The 21,148-nt window shown below is 48.3% G+C and overlaps 1 protein-coding gene across 1 annotated transcript; it reads left to right on the forward strand.

The window, feature by feature from the left end:
* Positions 1 to 8,720: 8,720 nt before the first annotated feature.
* Positions 8,721 to 20,647, forward strand: LOC133416158 (clathrin interactor 1-like). Its single transcript, XM_061702859.1, has 12 exons — positions 8,721 to 9,041; positions 10,564 to 10,668; positions 10,741 to 10,837; positions 11,925 to 12,033; positions 12,227 to 12,403; positions 12,664 to 12,832; positions 12,952 to 13,180; positions 13,966 to 14,047; positions 14,160 to 14,240; positions 15,683 to 15,975; positions 16,061 to 16,232; positions 19,118 to 20,647. Exons 1-12 carry the CDS (start codon positions 9,001 to 9,003, stop codon positions 19,330 to 19,332), a joined length of 1,770 nt encoding a protein of 589 aa, XP_061558843.1. The 5' UTR covers positions 8,721 to 9,000; the 3' UTR covers positions 19,333 to 20,647.
* Positions 20,648 to 21,148: the final 501 nt, after the last annotated feature.

A 21,148-nucleotide genomic window follows, 5' to 3' on the forward strand; every position in this document is an offset into this window, starting at 1 on the left:
ACCCGCGCACGCACGCACGCACGCACGCACGCACGCAAAGTTTGGAAGATGTGCTCGGAAGTTCGAACAGAAAACTGCCCAGGAAGGAGCTGAATAAATTCACAGCAATCGCAATGATCCTTTTTCAAAAATGTCAATGCGTTAATATACTATTTTCATATGAAGTTGGATATTATGACAGTTCAGTATTTGGACCACTGTAAAACTCAAAATAATGCTCATAACAGTGGGAGTCATAACAATGTACAATAAATAGGGCTGCAACTGACAATTATTTTAATAATGCGATGATGATGATCGGCAAAAATGTTGAGGATTGTTTTCCGACGTAAAAGCAGATGTTTGCAAATGTCGTATTTTGAAAGAACACAAAGACGATCGCTCTGCTTTCATGGAGGACGAAGGAAGTCGGAGAAGCTTTCCCGTGGAGAGCCTGAAATGTCAAAGGTTTGGACAATTTGAAGTTAAACAAGGTCTTTCAACAATGATTCACTTTTTCCGATAGTTGTCGATTCGTTGAATGATCGATGAGTCAATTGTTGCAGCTCTAATAATAATATTTACGCTGGTAAGATAAAGTGTGAGTGCAGCGAGGCGTGCTAAAGCTAAAGCTAACGAACGTCTTGTCAGTGACGCGCGCACGCACGCACGCGGAGTCGTCGCCTAAGCGGAGTGTCAGAAACTGATGTGGGACTAAAAGTGAACAATTATTCCCCTTCCCGGCCGGGAAGGCCGGCTTTCACGTCGCGCGCACTTTTCCCCAGCTTCATCTTCATCTTCATCTTCATCTTCATCTTCATCCTCCCCCTCCGAGAGGAGGATGAGGATGAGGTTCCGTCAGGGTTTGCGCAAAAAGCGCATTCAAGACGTCCTCGGGCGATTGGCATCGTTTCAGCTGTCCGCTCGCGAGCACGACGACAACCTGAGCACAAACCGACGTCTCGACGTCCTGCGCCCGCGCCTGTTGCTTCTCTACGTCGCACATTTATACGCGATCGTTTTGGGTGAGTTTTGACTTTTTACGGCCCGCAAGTGTGAAATTGGAGTTGTGCACATTTGTCGTAGTTCCGTGTGGTGCCACAACGTGCCAAGCAGCGCTGAGCTCTACTGGATGTCGATACGGTGCGATTTAGAGCAAGAAGAAGACGCAGGTAAGGTCCCCGACCGACTAAACTCGAGGAGTGGTAGTTGTTCCCACGGAGCGCAAAGAATATTTGCTGTGAGAATTGTTGGATACTCTTTTCGTTGCGTGTGTGTTCAAGGAGCCGTTGTTTGAAGCTTTCAAATGACTCTCGCATCTGTGCTACTCTCTGTTAGCCCATCTCTGGTGTTTCACATTATTTGTCAGCATTTAGCTCAGGGACGTTGTGAGACGAAATAAATTGGTTTGGTTCAACATTTTGGTGTCGAACTCGTTTACTGCCACGGATGTTTAAATTGGAATCCAAGCGTCGATTGCCACCGACGAATATTTCCGTCCGGTACGTTTTCAGCGGGCGGCGCGAAAGCGTCTCGTGTCTGCCGATCAATTGCGTACACGCAACCTGAGTTATGAGCTTGAGCTCAATGAGTTATGAACCAAACGAATTTAACTTGGAAGTCAAGTTAGCTGTGTAAAAAAAATCAAAATAAAACGGAACACACAAATGGAAAACAGCCAAGTTACATCTGGACAAGATCGGCGGGTCTCCACTTTGGATGAGGGGCCGTTAGGGACATTATTCACCATTAGCTCTCGCACTTACTATTCCAATGCTTTCACACACACGCACACACAAACTACTGAAAGGCTCTCCTCAAACACTCTCATACGCACGAGTCTTGCTCTCATTAACACAACTCGAACACGACTCAAATGCGTTGACGCGAGCACGTCAATCCCATTCTCGCACACATCGCCGGCATTCACCGGCATTGCCTTTGGCCACCTCGTGAGGTAGGAATCTGAAACGCGACTATCCGGCCGTCCTGTCCGCAACGAACCGTTTACGTTTCAGATTGTAACGCGGCGCTGTTGAAACTCCGTCTCGAGTCAGGGGGAGTAAACACACGTCCGCGGCGACCGAATAACGGCGTCTCGCTCTTGATAGACCAGCCGGCCTAGCCCGACGTCGTACACGCCGCGGCTTCTGATTGGCCGACCATTACGTCATATCCTACAGCACTTACGCATTAAAAGCAGCCATTTGAAATCAATGAGGAAAAGCGTTATTGTAACACAATAATCAACAAGTATACGACATGTAAGTATGTATGTATGAGATTGTTTGAGTCGTCCCCCCTTGTGTGTGTGTGTGCGAAAGCATTTGAATAGTCAGTGTGCGAGCTAACCCTGAAGAATGTCCCTCACGGCCCCTCATACACACACACGCACGCACGCCCGCGCACATACACGCGGTTGTCTGAGGTCCACACGCCTCAGTGCGCGCGTCTGTGTGCGTGTCACTTTTCAAATATTGAATTCAATTGTCTGGAAAAAAAAAAAAGAGACGCCTGGGAGGGTTGACCTTGGGATGTCCTTGTAGGCCGACGACATCGTCAGTGACGTCATCCGCATAATAAACACGTGTCACGCCATGTGTGTGCGCGTGAACCTACAACACGCGCACTAAACGTGTACACGATTGTGTGTTGTTGGCTCACACGCGCACAAAAACACACACACATTCGCGCGCACACGTTATGTTGTTGCCCTGCTGACCCGAGTGGAAAAGTGCAACAAAACGCATCCCGGGAACAGAAGAAGAAGAAGAAGACGACGGTGACGACGACGAAGATGGCGGCGGGTGTCCTGGTGGCTTTGTTATGACTCCCACTCGTGTTGCAGGTAGGACACGCCCCGCCGGGATACGATTGGCTGCTTCCGGACGAGCAAAGAAACACGGGACGTCGACGTGGCGGCATATAATTGAATCCCTCTAACCCGCAGGTGGCAAACTGGCGGCCCGGGGGCCAGATCCGGCCCTCCGCATCATTTTATGTGGCCCGCGAAAGCAAATCAAAATCGCTAATTGCTGTCTGGTGTAATACCATTTTTTTGTTACCAATCCCCCTTTGAAAAGAAATGGGGTTTTTTTTGGCTTCTGATTTCAAAACTGGTTATTCATCAATGTGTTGTGTATTCTGCAATTACAGTATACGAGGTCATCTTCCATTTACATGGGCCCACAGTCGAAACGGCCCTCCGAGGGAAGTCATAACTGCGATGCGGCCCGTGGCACAAATGAGTTTGACACCCCCGCTCTAACCCATCGTAGCCCACCCGAACTCCAACCCTAACCCGAACAATATCCAAAGCTGCCTTAACTCCAACTCAGCTCTAAATCTAACCAGAACTAACTTGCCCATTTTCATTTTGGACAAATGTTATCCATATTTGGAAGGGTCATCTCATTCCATCTGCGTAGCTCGCCCTTCCCGCGACGCAGGAGCCAATGGTGTTGCAGCGGGGACGCGTCCTGCCTAGAACACCTGTGGCATTCCTAACGGCGCGGACAGGAGTGACAAAGCGGTTCGTTCGGTGTTTGCGGTCAGCGCCCGCTCGGATTGTCGGCATCGTCGTCACCACTGGAACAAAAAGCGGAACAAACGCACACGCGTGCACTTTCTGCTGTGGGGGAACAATGACGACAAATAACAGAGGAAACTTTCCCGTTTGTCGCTTTTAATTTGAGTCGGATTTAACGAGAGCAAAATCAAACGTCAGGTAACCTGTGTGTGTGTGTGCGTTCGGGGGGCATCAACACAACAAACGCCGCGAGCGAACAAGAAGAAGAAGAACCGCTCGGATGCATCACACTCCGTCAGTCTGAAAATAGAAACACACTTTCCGCGGATAATTAGACCCGTGTGTGTGTGTGTGTGTGAGATGCACAGTAAATGCAGCAGTTGAGCGGCTAGAAATGTAGGAGGTGCAGTATTGGCAAAAAATCAACTCTCACACACACCCGAAAAACTCACACATGGAAAAGATCTCAGACACAAAAAAAAATCTGTCACACTCACCCAAAAACTTTCACAGCACCAAAAACTCAACTGCCCCAAAAAAGCTCTCCCTGCTCTCCCTCATTCATCAAAACCCTCACACACACACGCACGCACGCAATGTTTGGTTTTCCTTGTGTTGCGGTTGCGCGATGGAAACTTTTCCCGTCCCCGGACGAGCGCTCCCCTTCACTTCGCCACAGTTAGCTTCAGTTAGCCTCAGTTAGCTTCAGTTAGCGTAGACGCTGAGCGCTCGTCATTTGTTTGTTTGTCGGCAAGGTTAACGTGGAGCCAATCGCGAAGCGGAGAACACCTCGGGTGTCTCCGGGCGGCTTTGTGCTATTTGCTGCTGCTGCTGCTGTTGTTTCCATGGCAACCGGGCCAGGAAGGCCACCCTGGGATTGGCTGAAAACGTTTCCTCTCATTGGCGCCACAAATAACTTCGCTTTGGAGTTGAACTGTTTGGGAACTTTTGTCTGCGGGCCGCGTGTCCTCCACGCTTGCACTCGGGGCAAAAAAAAAAGAAAAATGAAAAATGAAAACTCCCCCTAACACACCACAAGTGTGTGCGTGTGTTTCTCTCATGGTGTGTTGATGGTCTGCAGGAAATCATCATTGCTCCATTTTAGTCAACACAACTGCACAAGCGCTGCTGCTGAATGCACACGCACACAGCTGCTTTGTATACGTGCGTGTACGCGGGTGTGTGTTCGGTTGTGTACGTGTTTGGATATGTGTGTGTGAAGTACAAACAAGTGGCATAAGTACACACTCCACACACACGTGTAACAACGCTATCGGCAATGAGATGAGAGCAGAAAAATGAAAGATGTTCTGTCTTGACAAATACATGACAACACGCGCGCACGCACGCAGGCATGCAAAGCTCATGTTGTCATGAACGGAACAGAGGCTAGGACCCAAAAATGCAAGACTCCAAAACAAATGGACAGTTTCCAAAAAGAGAGGTTTAATAGACGGACGGGCATAGGTCGGCACACGGGCAGGCAATCCAAGAAGGGCCACAGTATCCAAGAACATGAGGCAAAGAGGCGAGGTCGATCATCGGAACAGGGTCAAAGTCTTACTGTGAGTCTGTGACAAGGGATGCTGGAACGTGACGACAAGGTACAACGAACCGGCGACGAGTGGGACTGAGACACGAGGTTCAATACAAGCGGCGATTAGGTATGAACGAGGCACAGGTGGTGAAGATGCTCACAGGAGCAGGTGTGTGAGCAACGAGAGAGAGGAAGACAAAACCTGGCACACACGCACACACACATGACACACGTGGGTAAACATAAGCAGTGAAAAAAAGGAAAGTGTTGAAAAAGTGACAGAAGAGCTGAAATCTCCCACTTGCGCAGCCGTCATGTGAGTGTGATTCCAATGTCACACGTGCGCACACACCCGAAGGAGGGAGAGCAAAGTGTGTGTGAAAAGACGTTTGGGAGTCTTGTTGTGTTGCCCCAAAAGAGAAAACAAGTGCTGATGTGTTGTCATTGGCCGCCAGCGTGCCTGTGAGAGCTTTCGGCGTGTGCGTGCGCGTGCATTTGTGTGTACTGTATACGTGTGTGTCCACGTGTGTGTGTGTGTGTGTGTGTGTGTGTGTCTGTGCACAAGCATGTGTGCGTTTTTTGAGGCGGGACGGTTACTAGAACAATCCAAAATACATTTTCAGTCCTTTTGGCTCCACTTGACTACCATATGCACACACACGCACACACACTAGTACGTGTGCGTGTGCGTGTGTGTGTGTTGTTTTTGCAGCGACGGTGGTCGTTGTGCGTCTAAAAGTAGCGACGTACAAACACCAGCCGCACTTTATAAAAAGACACAACAGTTGAAGTCTATTTGGGACACTTTCACTTCTCTCTTACTGCACACGCACACGCACACGCACACGCACAGCTGCAGCGTAGCGCGGTGTGCTTCCGTCGACGCGCCCGTCCCCATTTTCCACTTCCGTCCGCTCAGGCGTTTTCTGCGCGGCCTCGGCGTGGGGACCCGCGACGTACGATACGCCGCGTGACATCAAACATGACATCCGACATCCGACGCACGACGTTGCGACATATGACGACCGCATACGAGATGACAGAAAATGTTGACTTACAAACACGTGACACAAAAATGTATTGCAAATGCTTTATGTGAAGCTGGCGGACAAGCGGTGACCACGTCCGCCTCGCAGTTCTCGGTTTTGAGTTCCCGCCTCCCTGTGTGGCCCTCGCACGTTTGCCTGAGTACCCGGAGAAAAGCCGCGCCAGCGCGGGGCAAACGCACGTTAGCGCGTTCGCTCCGTCGGGGTGAGCGCGAGCGTGAACGGTCGTTTGGCCGGACGTGCTCTGCGACCGGCCGGCGACGTGTTTACTTGCCGCCCGCGATGTTGGATTTTCTTCCCGCGTCGCATTGTTCTCCAACCTTTTCGTTTCCATGTACCTTCTCTCACACGCCGTCAAGTTCTCGTTGGGAAATCAACTTGCAAAAGCTCCAAAAAAGCCAAAAGATGGTCGAGGACACTTTGTCAACTCAACTCTGCTCATTTTCTGGAGTTTTATTTCACACTTTTTTTTTTGTTTTTTTTTTTACAGGAAATTCAGGTGAGTAACTTGCAGTCAAAGATCAACAGCGAGATCGTTTGTTTATTGTTACAGACCCTCCTGCAAAAGGTGAAGATCTCCAAATAAATGGACCACCCACATTTAAGCCTATTAAAGAATCATCTTTTCAAGTATTCTCACTCTCTCGTTGCAAAATAAATGAGACCCTCATATAACATCACTTGGAGGAAATGAAGAATGACCCTGTCGCACGGTTCTCCGAATAAGAGGCGAAGCGTGCGCGCTTCAAGGTGTTTATTTGTCACTCCCAGTTGACGTTTACTGTAAAACTCACACAAAAAAACTAAACATTGTATATTTAAACACCAAAGCATTCAACTGAATCAGAATCAGAATCATCTTTATTTGCCAAGTGTGTCCAAAACACACAAGGAATTTGTCTCCGGTCGTCGGAGCCGCTCTAGTACGACAGACGGTCAATTTACAGAACACTTGGGGGACATCAAGACATTGACAAAAAAAAACAATTGTGCAAACAGATGCAGAGTCCTCTAGCACTTAGAGCAGTTCGAACGACTCCTATTGCGATAGTCCGGCGCCGAGACTTTCGAGGAGCGGATGCGGTTTAAAGTGACGAGTCGTGCGATCATCCGGGACGACGTCGGTTGTGCAAATGGAGCAGATGCGACTCTGGCACGAGTGGCCGGTATATGCAAATAGTGCAGCGTGGCGAGACAACTGCATTCTTGGAGTCATTTTAGTAAGCCGTCTCCCATTTCTGCACCCTTCCATCCATCCATCCCATTTTCTTTACCGCTTCTCCCCACACGGGTCGCGGGCGCGCCGGAGCCTAACCCAGCTATCTTCGGGCGGCCGATCGCAGGGCACGTACAAACGAACAACCGTTCACACCTACGGGCAATTTAGCGTCTTCAATCAACCTACCCTGCATGTTTTTGGGACGTGGGAGGCAACCGGAGTACCCGGAGAAAAGCCACCCAAGCACGGGGAGAACAAGCGAACTCCACACAGGCGGGGCCGGGATTTGAACCCCGGTCCCCAGAACTGCGAGGCAGATGTGCTAACCGGTCGCCCGCCGTGCCGGCCCCATTTCTGCACTTTTGCATTTTTTAAAACATTTATTTTATTTTATTTATTTATTTTTGTCAAAAGTTTCAAAAGTCCCCCCACACACGATCTTGTGAGAGCAGTCGATTGTTGTCGTTTCCCCCCCGTCTATTTGTAGGGTCTGAGCGGGTTAATTGGACTCTGGTCTGGAGTCACCCGCCAGCAACTACAGAGGAGTTGTGGCGCCCTCTGGTGGAGTCAACGTTCACTGCAAATGAACAAAAATGATGGCGTTTATCCTTCAACTATATTGGCAGACACACGGACTGCATCAAGATATTGCGTGTACATTTACTGTACGCGCAGTAGTCAAAATGGAATTTGAAAGTAGACCTTACAATTTCTGGAGAGATTGCGCGTGAATGCTGAATGAAATCGGATGCAAGCATGTGTGATGTGCGGAAATGCCGGATTTTGAATCTGGAAAAATGTGGACATTGAGTGAAAAATAGGGAATTTGGGCAATGTGGAAAATATTTTGCGGTCGGAATTGGTTGGATCAGTCAAGAAATGTTGAAGCAGGAGGCAGTCATGTGGAATGAGGGGGAATTTTAACGTGAAAAGACTTTAAGAACTTCTGAATGAGTTGAGGAATTGGAATTTCAAATGGGAATGATGGGAAACCTGGCTGAAAAAAACCCCAAAAATGTTCGGTCAAGCAGAAAGGAGGATCCGTATCCCTTGTATGCCGGAACAGTTTTTCTGTGCCGCAACGGAGCTTTGAAGCTGCCACTGTGGTTCTTTGTATTCTGATGGATTTTGATTGAAAATTTCAGTCGGACAGAACCGAGTTTTGAGGGGAGAGACAGAAAAAACAAAAAGGAGAGACAGTGAAAAGATAAGTCAATAAAATCGGAAGAGAAGACAACGAAAGGCGGGACATTAGCTGTAATAAAGATGAGGAAAGTAAAAACAATGATACGTTAGAATGGAGTGTTGATGGGGCAGTCGTGCGCCACCCTGTGAGGGGAGGACAGGACAGGACAGGACAGGACAGGGCAGGGCGGGGGTCGTGTGGTGGGAGGGGCTATGTAAATTAGATACAGCTGGAGAAATACCGTGCAAGCGAGCGTCTACCCAGGAAGTTGGCAGAGTTGGTTTTTTAGTTATCTGTCGCAATGAGTGCGGCTCATCATGTCCTCATTGGGTTGTTTTCGGTACGTTGAAGACGAGCTGTACGCGCCGACGTGACCGTGACGTCACGGCGACGTTCGGTAGCAACCGGCCCGTAAAAGCTGCGGCGGTGGCGTGTGCGTGGGCGCGTGCGCGGGTCGGAAGAAGCTCGGCGGCGTGTACGTGCGAGTGCGTCCACGCGCGGAAGATGCTGAACATGTGGAAGGTTCGAGAGCTGGTGGACAAAGCGTAAGTAGCGGCCCGCGAACAAGCTAAACCGTGACCGTCACGGCTAGCCGCCGTTAGCCGCTTGTCACCAATGCTGAAAAGTTCTTCTTGAAAGGCTCATTTTACGACTTGCACGCTCACTAACGCCAGGGAATTAGCTGAACAGACTTGAAATTGTTTTCTTGTCAATGAGAACTAGCCCGGCAGGTAGCCAATCGTACTAGCATGGCTTGGCTTAGCTTAGCTTAGCATAGCTTAGTTTAGCTTAGCCCGTTATGTGGGGCGGCAGCATCATCAGCATCATCATCATCATCATCATCATCACGCCCTCTTCGGCCCCTTTTCTGTCCCACCCGCTCAGGTCGCCTCATTAACGGCGTGTCTTCAACGCCGTCCCGAGGGAAGTTCAAACGAGGCACCCAAAGAGCTCGTTAGCTACCTGGACAAAAACCGCTGACGAGGAGGTCGCCTGATTAACGTCACGGGAGCGCAACATAGTTTCAATTTTGCATACGTCCTAACCTTCTCAACCTGTCGCTAAGACACAAACCCACACATTGATCGTCGCATTACACCAGGATACATCAACTATATACTTTAGCTACATATCATGGAAGTGTTATGAGAAAAACCGCATGTAAACTGCCTTTTACAAACGTGGATCGAAATCCGAGGCCAAAGCAAATGCGGCATAAACGTCCACACGGGATGTACCGGACACAAGAGATGTGCACGCGGTGTATGTATGGGACGCAAAGTCAACATTTCAAAGCTTGGCTGTCCAGAGTTAACGTCGTAGATTGCAACAATGTCTTTGTCACTCGTTGTAATTACATTTTGATGAGTTGCAATTTTCATTGAAGATATCTGTAAGACCGTGTGAAACGACATTCAGATGTGTCCAGCCAAAACTCGCCGAATGACACGCTTTTGCTGCTCGTGTATGGGCTTTGTCATTTCAAATGGCTACAATTCCGCCACCCGTATCTGCTCGTCAATTTCGGATAGCCGCAGCTCAATTGGAAATAGCTGACAGTCAACATTAAAGTCTGAACTGGCGTCATCGATCATGAAGCCAAAAAGTATGTTGGAATGTGGAGGTTCTCCTCATCTAACCCTAACCAGATTACTAGCAACCCTTAATTGCCAAAGTGTTCTCTGCCAATTGACAGCGTGTTGTCGTACGAGAGCGGAATCTGATTCTGATTTTAATTGTTGGAGAGAAGAATCAGCGCAGGTCAACTAAACACCACTCAACATGTAATCTTTGGACTGTTTCTGTATTGTTTGCTATCCTTTGTTGCGACACCTCGTGTAGTTATTGACATGAAATTTGTGCATGCGCGAATCGGGCACTTGGACTGGTGGTGTCCACACAACCTTGTTCGCAAGTTCGACGGCGGGGAAGAAGTGATCCTAGCTGACGTTAAGCTTTTGGAGCACGACTATAAACAAAACATACAGCAGCAACTTATCATGTTCATCTTTGTCGTGGACTTTATATCGACGTTGTGCGCGCGTGTGTGTGTGTGCGTGCGACCAGTACCAACGTGGTGATGAACTACTCCGAGATCGAGTCCAAGGTGAGAGAGGCCACCAACGATGACCCCTGGGGGCCATCTGGTCAGCTGATGGGGGAAATAGCCAAGTATGTACACACACACACACACACACGCACACACTTAGCTTTCTTTAGCTGATTGTGTGCGCGTGCGTGCAGGTCCACGTTCATGTATGAGCAGTTCCCCGAGGTGATGAACATGCTGTGGACAAGGATGCTGAAAGACAACAAGAAGAACTGGAGGCGCGTGTACAAGGTGCGCACTTGCCGTGTGCTCACCTCACCACGCTTTGATACGGTTTTCCCCCTCACACGTGCTTTCAACACATTTGAACTTATCAAAACACACTTGGACTTAGTAACTCAATGACTGGCAGCCGTTTTAAAGCAGAATTCCTCCTATGGCCAACTGTTTTCGAACATTTTCGCCAATCTTTCTACAACCACAATTGCCTTCATTGTTGTTGCACATCGGAGGTTGCTCCTCCTTGGTGTGCCTATCAAACTATTTAAAACTATACTATATAAAATAAGACAAATAATTGAAACAAAAAATAAGATATGTGCGAATCAAAAAGAGAGGGTGCAATTTATATAAAACCGTAAACTAACTAAAGACCCACAAAATACTGTGGCAATATAAGCACCGAACCCCAAAAGAGAGAGTAGACTCTCTTCTTCCACAAGAAAAAGTTTGTTTGTTTTCTGTCTGTTCTTTAGTCAGCAGTAGAACTCGAGTTGGTTTCACCAAAAACACCGGGTTCTGACCAAAAAGCAGAGAAAACAAGCAGAGCAGTGACTAATCATTTATTTACAGATATGCGACACGCACAGCAATGCACACGCTGAATGCTCGCGATGAGCGTCCGTGGCTTTTTTTTTTTTTTTTTTTTACAGGGCGTTCGCCATTCACTCCGTCAACTGCGTCATCTTTTTTCACCATTGCAACACACTTACTACAGCCTACAGTGACACGTGCTCTGTTTTACTGCACATGCGCCGTTTGCGTTCACTTGTCCGACTCCCAACGTGACGAGCAGATATTCACCGCCTCTTTGACGCAAATATTTGTCATGGCAGTGTAAGCGCTCGGATCCAGTTGACGAATGCAAACGTCAATGAGTTAATTACGCTGCATGGGTGTCCTGCGGTAGAGTTGGCGCTGGCTAATACGTTGTGGCACAAAGTGGCACTACACTAAAGGCGCACAACTCTCAATTCAGACTTGCCTATTATCTTGTAAAAAAAAAAAAAAAAAAACCCGATTGCTTAAAACTCTGCGCGATAGTGGGGGATGACTGTATTAGGACCGTTTCTTTTGATTCTGTTGTGTGTCCCGACAGGCGTTGCTGCTGCTGGCCTACCTGATCCGGAACGGATCCGAGCGAGTTGTGACCAGTGCGCGAGAACACATCTACGACCTGAGATCTCTGGAGAACTACCACTTCGTGGGTCAGCTCGTGTTCCGTCTCCTTGCGCCGAACTTCTTCTGACAGCGGATCCAAATGCTTCCTTGTGCCGTTTTCTTCCAAAGCTCTTCAGTGGTCATTTTGTCACGGGTCTCAGGCGCCTGTTCTTGAACGTTTGAGGTCTTTCGCAAGATGTTGTCTGACAGTTTGCGTGTTTTGAAATGCGTGTCGGACAGATGAGAACGGCAAAGACCAAGGCATCAACGTTCGTCAGAAGGTGAAGGAGATGGTGGAGTTCGTCCAGGACGACGACAGACTCCGAGAGGAGCGCAAGAAAGCCAAGAAGAACAAGGACAAATACATCGGGGTCTCTTCGGACAGCGTGTCGGGCGGAGGAGGAAGCTCGAAGAACGGTGAGTGGGCCACTCCGGTCACACCGCAGTCGCAAATTTTAGGACACCTCACGTAGTGATCGGAGAGTAGGGAACGAGTGCATGATTCTGCGTTCGGAATCATGCGCTCGTTCCTTACTTACCGAATCACTACTAAGAGATTTTTCGATAGTGCAATATACAGTTGACTCAAGGGCTCAAACCATGACTCGAGTACTCCGTAAACACAACATTGGGATTGTCATCTATCTGTGAGCGCGTCTGCTTGTGCGTCTCGGCAGCGTGTGAGCTGGAGCGCAGCAAATGGGAGGAGGACTGGGACAAGAGCCGAGCGGCGTTCCCTTTCAGCGAGAAGCTCGGCGAAATCGGCGAGAAGATCGGCAGCACCATCGACGACACCATCAGCAAGTTCCGCAAGAAGGAGCGAGACGACTCCCCGGACAGGATCAGGTAACCGCGCTCTTTGACCTGTGTGCCAGTGCGTGCGTGTCCGCGTGTGTCACCACGCGTGTATCTCGGTGTGCGTGTGTGTCTTCTTCCGCCTTGATGTGGGCACGTGGCCTCGGTAGCGACAACGAGGACGACAGAGCGTCCGGGAACGGCCGGCGGGAAGCCCGCGAGTTCAAAGACGAGGAGGAAACGCTCACCACCAAGAGCATCCACATCACCCGGGCCACCGAGACCACCACCGCCACGCGCAAACGCAGCGGCGCCCCCGCCAACAAGACTTTGGACCTCGGCGCCGCCGCCCACTACACCGGAGGCAAGAGTCCCGACGACGACGACGGCGGCGGCGAGGTAGGCCGCTCGGCGCGACTTGAGTGATATCTCGGAGACGTGGCTATGCCTAAAAGCATCATTTCCTCAGTCCTGCGACGCAACCCCAACTTTGGACGATTCCGTTTACGAACCACACACCAAACCAAAATATTCGAACCCTGTCGCAGTGTGCCAACGTTTCCTTCCTCCATTTTGTGGCGAGCGGTGCCCCCCTTTTGCGGGGAGGCAGAGCGCTCTCAGCTGCTCTAGCGTGCCCATCGCTCACGACTTGCTTCGTGCGCACGAAGCAAGTAGTGAGCCCATCGTAGTTAGGAATGCCACTAGTGTTCTAGGCAGGACACGCCCCCGCTGCAACTAACCCTATGACCCTTCCAAATATGGATAACATTTGCACAAAAGGAAAACAGTCAAGTTAGTTATGGTTAGGTTTAGGGCTGATTCTTGCTAATTGTAGAAAGCTGGTGGCTCAAGTGAAGGGCTTGTGTGATTTCCGAGTGGCTGTGAACGCACCAGAGGTGTTGCAGCTACGTTTGAATGAGGACGGCACTTGCGCTTATTGTTGTCGTTAAGATTTTGGCTGCGTCACCCCGCGTCGTCTGTGCTGTACAGTGCTGTGCAGCTTTATATTGTGTTCCAAGTGTACAAACTAAAATTGGGGACTTTTGTCGAGGCTGGGACCAAATATTCATGTTTACGTTATTTCTTCTGGGAAAAATTATGTTCAATTTGCAAACACAGTTCAAGACCCAACGAATTGAAATCAATCACACGGTGGCTCCGTTTAACCACCGCCGTCTCAACAGGCGTCCGTCAGGCGGCCGTCCGGCGGGGGCCTGGCCGACCTGCTGGTCATCCACCCGTCGGCCGATCAGAGCTCTGCTGCAGGTAAGTCTTTGGCCGTGTGTCTGTCGGTGTGCGCGCGTGTGTGTCACTGTGCATGTGCCTCACTGTTTGTGTGTGTGTGTGTGTGTGTGTGTGCGTGCGCGCGCGCCACCAGGTGGAAGCTCGAACGACCTCATCGGCGGCTTCGCTGACTTCTCGTCTCCAGCGGCATCTGCCAGCCTGCCCGTCTCCACCGGTAAATCAAAAAAAACCAAACCACTTCATTATTTTTTGCAGGCCAAATGAATCGGCTGAGAGGCATTGAAGGGTCCGTTTTAGGAGTTCATTGTCCATTTCCATTTGATGTGAATTTTGCGTACACCAGTCAGATGGATGACACGTTGGTGTTTTGGACACAGGGAGTCTGCCATTTGGGGCTGAGGCACCTTTTTAGATTCATTTAGTGCATTTCCAGGGGTCCTTGAAGGACTGACATTTTGTTTGATTGCGCCAAAATTTGAAGCACATGTACGAGGCGGATGGATGATGCCAAATTACCTCAAATTGGAGTTTTGGACTTGGCGTATGAGAAGCGTATGGCAACTAAGTTGATGGCCATGAAACTGAAAAATCAAATAAATCAAACACCAATGTTTTGGGGGGAAAATTCAGCCCCAAAACCCGGTTTGACTTAGCAGCATGAAATTTGGCAGACATGTCCATCTTGAGTAGATGCACAGAAAAGTCTTGAGAAGCCATGGCCCAAAAGACACAGGAAGTCTGCCATTTTGCCTCCAAAGGTCAACGCCGCAAGGTCAGGTATGCGTTATTTGGATTCCCGCCTAGTTTCTAGGCAGGACACCCCCCACTGCGACGCGATTGGCTCCTGCGTCGCCGGAAAGGCAGCCCTCGCAGATGAAATGTGACGACCACATTTGTACAAAATCAAAACAAAGACTTTTGTTAGAACTAACAGTGAATGAGTTAAGGTGCTTTATGATGGGTTAAGGTTAGAATTTGGGTGGATTAAGGTTAGTGGGAAACATACTAGCGCCCCCCTTACGTCACAGCCTTGTTTTCCCGTCTGAAAGCAGGAGGGAGTGTTCTACAGCAGCCAATCATAGTGCAGGGGCGCATGTCCCGGAGCCAGTAATATTGGAGCAGGGCGTGTCCTGCCTACAAACTATGTCAGATATTGATCACGATCACAGGCACCCCCTACTCGCAGAAATGTCTACAACGATATCGATTTTTGGATGCCGATTCTTATCCAGCCATCCATTTTGTGTACTGCTTATCCTCACAAGAGTCACGGGCGTACTGGAACCATTTGACAAAATACATTTCCAATAACCAATAGATCGGCCGATTAGTTACAAATAATAGCATGAATAAATACATTTTGGTCACTTTATGCTTACAAATATAAAGATATGAGTTACAGGCAGAAAGTTTGACTATTTTACAATACTTTATCTTTTAGTATTTAACTTTACAGCAGAGAGGAAAAATTGGTAAAGATTGGCCGATTTTTGCAGAATTTTTTTTTTTTGTTAGTTTGAATGTCACATCTTTGTCTTATGTTGTATTGTTTTAATATGTAAAACAAAATAAAAAATCAGCTGCTTTTTAGCGGATTAGAAAAAGGGCTGATAGCGGGGCCCTAATAATAACGAGCCGTGTGTGTCATGTGACTAGCTGGGGCCCCGGTCAATGGGAGCGCAGAATTTGGAGACTGGAGCGCCTTTGCCAACGCCGCGCCGTCGAGCTCCGCCTCTGCCTCCTCCCAGCCAATCGCCGACCTGCTCGGCACCCCGCCGCCGTCGAACCCCGCCTCCAAACCCGCCTCCGCCGAGCTCTTTGACCTGATGGGCGGAGTTAGCCAGCCGCTGGCCAACGTGCACGCGGAGCTGAGCGCCTCGCAGAGTTTGACCTTCTCGTCCGTCGCCTTGCCGACCGTGCCGACCTTGCCGCTGTCTCGCTCCCAGCAGGTCTCGACTGGTCCTCCGGCTTGGGTTTCCCGGTGTGTTCTCCCCTGTCGATGACGTGCGTTGTCCTATTTTCGTGTGATGTCAGAGTCTGGGGGTTTTGACGTCTCAGCCGCAGCTGAAGGTCGGGGTCGGAGGTCTGGGATCTTTAGGCTCCACCTGGTCCGACCCGTCCGTCAACATAAGCCTGGACTTGTGGTCGGCCGGCCTCGACCCCGCAAAGTCCCGGGCCGCCCTCGACGACATCATGCAGCTGCAAGGTAGCGTGACCCCTGACCAAAATGGTTCATTTGATTGATTACATTATTTTTTTTTTTTCACATCAGCTTTATTTAGCTAGAAAAACCTAATTAAGTTGAAAAATCTCTTTCTCAAGGCAAGCGTTCCAGACCCACCTGTGATAGGTCAAAAGATGTGAGCTAGAGAGAACATATGGGAGAGAAAAAAAACAACATTTCTGATGTAGTTTTACTATTCCAAGCTAATTTAAACATTGAAAACTGTCAAAACGCCCTTAAACCTGTTAACGCGTTGCCTGCCGTGGACGTTTATACTTGACAACTGGGATCCAAGCGTTTACTGCCACCGACTTACACGGTATATGTGTCAAGTACAACCCCATTTCCAATGAAGTTGGCATGTTGTGTTAAACATAAAAACAAAATGCAATGATTTGCTAAACATGTTCAACCTATATTTCATTGAATACACTACAAAGACAAGATATTTAATGTTCAAATTGATAAACCTGTGTTACATCACCTTTTCTTTGAACAACATTCAATAAATGTTTGGGAACTGAGGACATGAATTGTTGAAGCTCTGTAGGTGGAATTCTTTCCCATTCTTGCTCCATGTACAGCTTCAGCTGTTCAACAGTCCGGAGTCTCCGTTTTCAATGGGAGACCGGTCTGGACTGCAGGTAGGCCAGTCTCGCACCCGCACTCTTTTACTACGAAGCCACGCTGTTATAACACGTGCGGAATGCGGTTTGGCATGGTCTTGCTGTGATAAGCAGGGGCGTCCATGAAAAAGACGTCGCTTGGATGGCAGCGCATGCTTCTCCAAAACCTGTATGTACCTTCCAGGATTAATGGTGCCTTCACAGATGTGTAAGTGACCCATGCCATTGGCACTAACACAGCCTCATACCATCACAGATGCTGCCTTTTGAACTTTGCGTCCATAACATCCCGGATGGTTCTTTTCCTCTTTGGCCCGGAGGACACGACGTCCGCAAGTTCCAAAAACAATTTGCAATGCGGACTCGTCGGACCACAGAACACTTTTCCACTTTGCGTCGGTCCATCTTAGATGAGCTCGGGCCCAGAGAAGCCGGCGGCGTTTCTGGGTGTTGTTGATGAATGGCTTTTGCTTTGCATAGTAGAGTTTCAAGTTGGACTTCCGGATGTAGCGCCGAACTGTATTTACTGACATTGGTTTTCTGAAGTGTTCCTGAGCCCGTGCGGTGATATCGTTTACACATCGATGTCGGTTTTTGATGCAGTGCCGCCTGAGGGATCGAAGGTCGCGGGCATTCAATGTTGGTTTTGGGCCTTGCCGCTTACATGCAGTGATTTCTCCAGATTCTCTGACCCTTTTGATGATGATGATATGGTCCGTAGATGATGAAATCCCTCAATTCCTTGCAATTGTACGTTGAGGAACATTGTCCTTAAACTGTTGGACTATTTTCTCACGCACTTGCTCCCAAAGAGGTGAACCTCGCCCCACCTTTGCTTGTGAATGACTGAGCAATTCAGGGAAGCTCCTTTTCTACCCAACCATGGCCCCCACCTGTTCCCAATGAGCCTGTTCACCTGTGGGATGTTCCAAACAGGTGTTGGATGAGCATTCCTCAACTTTCTCACTCTTTTTTGCCACCTCTGCCAGCACGTGTTGCAGCCATCAAAATTCTAAGTTCATGATTATTTGCTAAAAACAATCACGTTCATCAGTTTGAACATTAAATATCTTGTCTTTGTCGTGTATTCAATGAAATGTAGGTTGAAGATGATTTGCAAATCATTGTACTCTGTTTTTATTTATGTTTCACACAACGTCTCAACTTCATTGGAATTGGGGTTGTACAATTTTTATCCGGTAGGTGTGGAAGAGGGTCTCACCCAGCTTGTCTCGTGAAATTCAGCTTTGTAAACTACTGGAATGACGAAGAGATCCCAGCAGACGGCGGAGTTGCATTGCTTCGGACGGTGTCGTCTATTTATATACACGGCTTTTGGTTTGAGATCAGCGCGGCCTTTTGAGTAGTAGAGAAATATTTGGCGGTGATTTTTGGCTTATGAAGGAGAAAAATGCCAACATGTTGGAAGTCAAAGTTGAGGCACCTGACACGCAAAGAGAGTAGGTACAGTATACGTGTGCTATATGTGGCGGTAGAAAGTCTGTATTGCCATTATGAGAAAAGATGATGGAGTGCGTGACCAACGTCATGTTAAAAAAAAAATGTCCCTGATGTTTAACTGGAGCCATGAGTTGAGTCTGTGTCCCTCACGGTGTGCTGCTTTGTTCTATATCTGTAGTTAAATTATTATTTTGCCATCAAAAGCTCTTTCTCAGTCGTTTTTTTGCTGTTTTAGAGTTTGAGGTGTCACAAAAGTAAAAAAAACCAAATTCGCATCGAAGTCACTGTTCTGCTTGACGTCTCTTTTCACAAAATGTTCGCTGCTTTTTGGTCAGAAAGTTCTGCGTTTGGTGAAAGAACAATTGTTTTACTGCTGATTTCTAAAGAATGGAAAAGGCGAGAAACAAACTTTTCTGGTGAAAGAGGGTTAGGGTTAGTCTACTCTTTCTTTTGGTTGGTGCAGTGTTTAAATTGTCACAGAGCAGAATACTGTATTGTGTGGCTCTCAAAAGATCCGTCAAAAACAGATGGCAATATGGGGAACTCTTTGGAAGAAGAAGAAAAAAAAGGGTTGTGAGTCAAAGAGTTAAAAGACACTTTAAAGTATTCTTCCACACCTGTTTTCACTCTCTTGTCTTTTGGGATTCTGGCCAAAAAGTTCAGCCTTGCTTTTTTTCCTTGATTGATTTTTGAATTGAGAGCGAACAAAAACACACATGAGCCTCGGCGGCTGAATCCGAGTGGTGACTCCCGTCTGCGTCCCGTTGTGCATGTTTGCAGGCGCGCCTCCCGTCCACGTGCTGTCCGACAACTTCGGAGGCCTCGGCCTCGGCTCGCCGCCGCTCGCCGTCGCGCCCGCCAGACCTCTGGCGACTGCGCCGCCTTCACTGACAATGGGCGCGAACACGGGCGTGGCCGCTCCCGTCGCGATGGGCGCGCACTCTGTGATGATGACTCCGGCGAAGCAAGATGCCTTTTCTAACTTTGGAAAATAAATGGGTGCGCGTGGGCGTGCATGTGTGTGCGTGTGTTGAAATGAGGCGAGCGTGACCCACTGGAGAAGTGTCGCATCCGAGGACAAAACGTGCATGCGTGGTGGCACCGTGGCGGGCGGGGCAGCACGGGTGGCGTGCCCCTTTGCACTCTGTGCCGCCCAGCTTCACTTGGAACCCTCCCATTCGGGGAGAAAGATTCATACGCTCCTTTTCCATATACGCAACCCACCACAAGTTCCAGGATGGACCTAAATTGCACTTTAACCTTTACAGGTTGACTTAATTTTCACTACTTTTTGCACAACTTGACGTTCTCCAACCAAGAGCCGAACAGGAAAATTATATTTTTCCCCCCCCTGAGACTTCCACATGTGCCTTTCTGTGACTCTTCCAGTGGATTTCCTTGTCGAATTAGAATTGGTTATTTAAACCGTCTTCATCATGCTGTCGACAATTTTGACATCATGAGACCCAAGACGACACCGAACAAACGAGAAGTGGCTGCTGAGTTTAGAGTGTCAGCAGCAGGTTGCAAGAGAGAGACCGGAAGAGTCACAAGAAGGCACACAAGGAGACGTCCTTGGGAATGTTTTAGTCTGTTCAAAATGGGAACAGCATGATGAAAAGGCCTTTATATACCAATTCTAATTGAACGAGAACATAATTTGGAAGAGACTGGAGGAGTCACAGAAAGGTATAGAAGTGGGTGTCCTTGGAAATGTTCATGGATCAAACACCTGTTGTGACTTTTGCTATTCAGAACACTGAAGAGTTGAATATGTTAAATGAAAGTTGAACCTATGCAGGTTGTGACACACCGGAGGTCATTCACCCCGAATCGCAATACCGCGACCTTTTTGTGAGCCGTCTAGAAACTCGTCCGGACAATCGTGCCTCCAGCCAGCACCGATTCCACAAAGGACTCTTGCAGACGTCTGGAAGCGTGGGCACCGTCCAAACTTGGGGAAATAATATCGTGTCCTCTGCGCTTTGGAAGGGAGCAATCTGGATGGATGATCTTGTAGCGATGGACTCACGCTTACGAGAGCCAATCTGAACATTTGTTCTCCTTGTATGAATATGTGTGTGCGTGCTTTACTTTGTTTGACGCGCGCACCCTCAGCTAAGCAGAGCCTTTTGTGTGCTCTGAATGACCAAATCTTTATTTTGTTACTCTCAGAAGGACGATTCCATAGATTTTAGTTTAATTAACATTGTTCATGATTGTGTTCTTTTTTTCAGTACAGCCTGTTTCAATTGTATATTTCATGTACTTTATTCGACATTCAATTAAATTATAACATATAAACATCGACGAGTCACTATGATCATTTTGACTACATATGAGCACTGAGAGGAAGTCACCAAGTACAAATACTTTATTGTACTTTAGTCGATTTATCAGGTATCTGTAGTTTTGACTTTCTATTCTTGAAATCAGATATTTCTACACAAGAAACGTTGGGTGAACTCAAAATCTCGAGGCTTTTTTTTTTTTTTAATGTATAATGAATAAACTTGTGGGGAAAAACACTTAAATATATCGGCAAATAATAAAAATAAAAAATAAAAAGTTCAACAACACAACACGAGTGTGCTGCGGGAAGAATTAGGAGAAATTGACCAATGATCGCGCGGCCTGCATCGTGACGGAACAAAGGCATCGTTACACATTGGAGGCAATGTGACAAATCAACGTGGAGCTTGACCCTGACGAGAGTTACCGTCCAATCAGAGCTCCCGTCGTACCCGATTGACAGCGTTCACCGTCGAATGGAAAAGGCGGACTCGATTTAGGGGCGTTTCCAGGAAGACT

The sequence above is a fragment of the Phycodurus eques genome, chromosome 17 (genome assembly GCF_024500275.1).
Source record: "Phycodurus eques isolate BA_2022a chromosome 17, UOR_Pequ_1.1, whole genome shotgun sequence".
Taxonomy (NCBI): Eukaryota; Metazoa; Chordata; class Actinopteri; order Syngnathiformes; family Syngnathidae; genus Phycodurus; species Phycodurus eques.

Coding starts and splice junctions, on each gene's coding strand:
- LOC133416158 (XM_061702859.1), top strand. CDS start 9,001: ATGCTGAACATGTGGAAGGTTCGAGAGCTGGTGGACAAAGC. Junction 12,034..12,226: donor GGAGAACTACCACTTCGTGG/GTCAGCTCGTGT, acceptor CGTGTCGGACAG/ATGAGAACGGCAAAGACCAA. Junction 13,181..13,965: donor ACGACGACGGCGGCGGCGAG/GTAGGCCGCTCG, acceptor CCGTCTCAACAG/GCGTCCGTCAGGCGGCCGTC.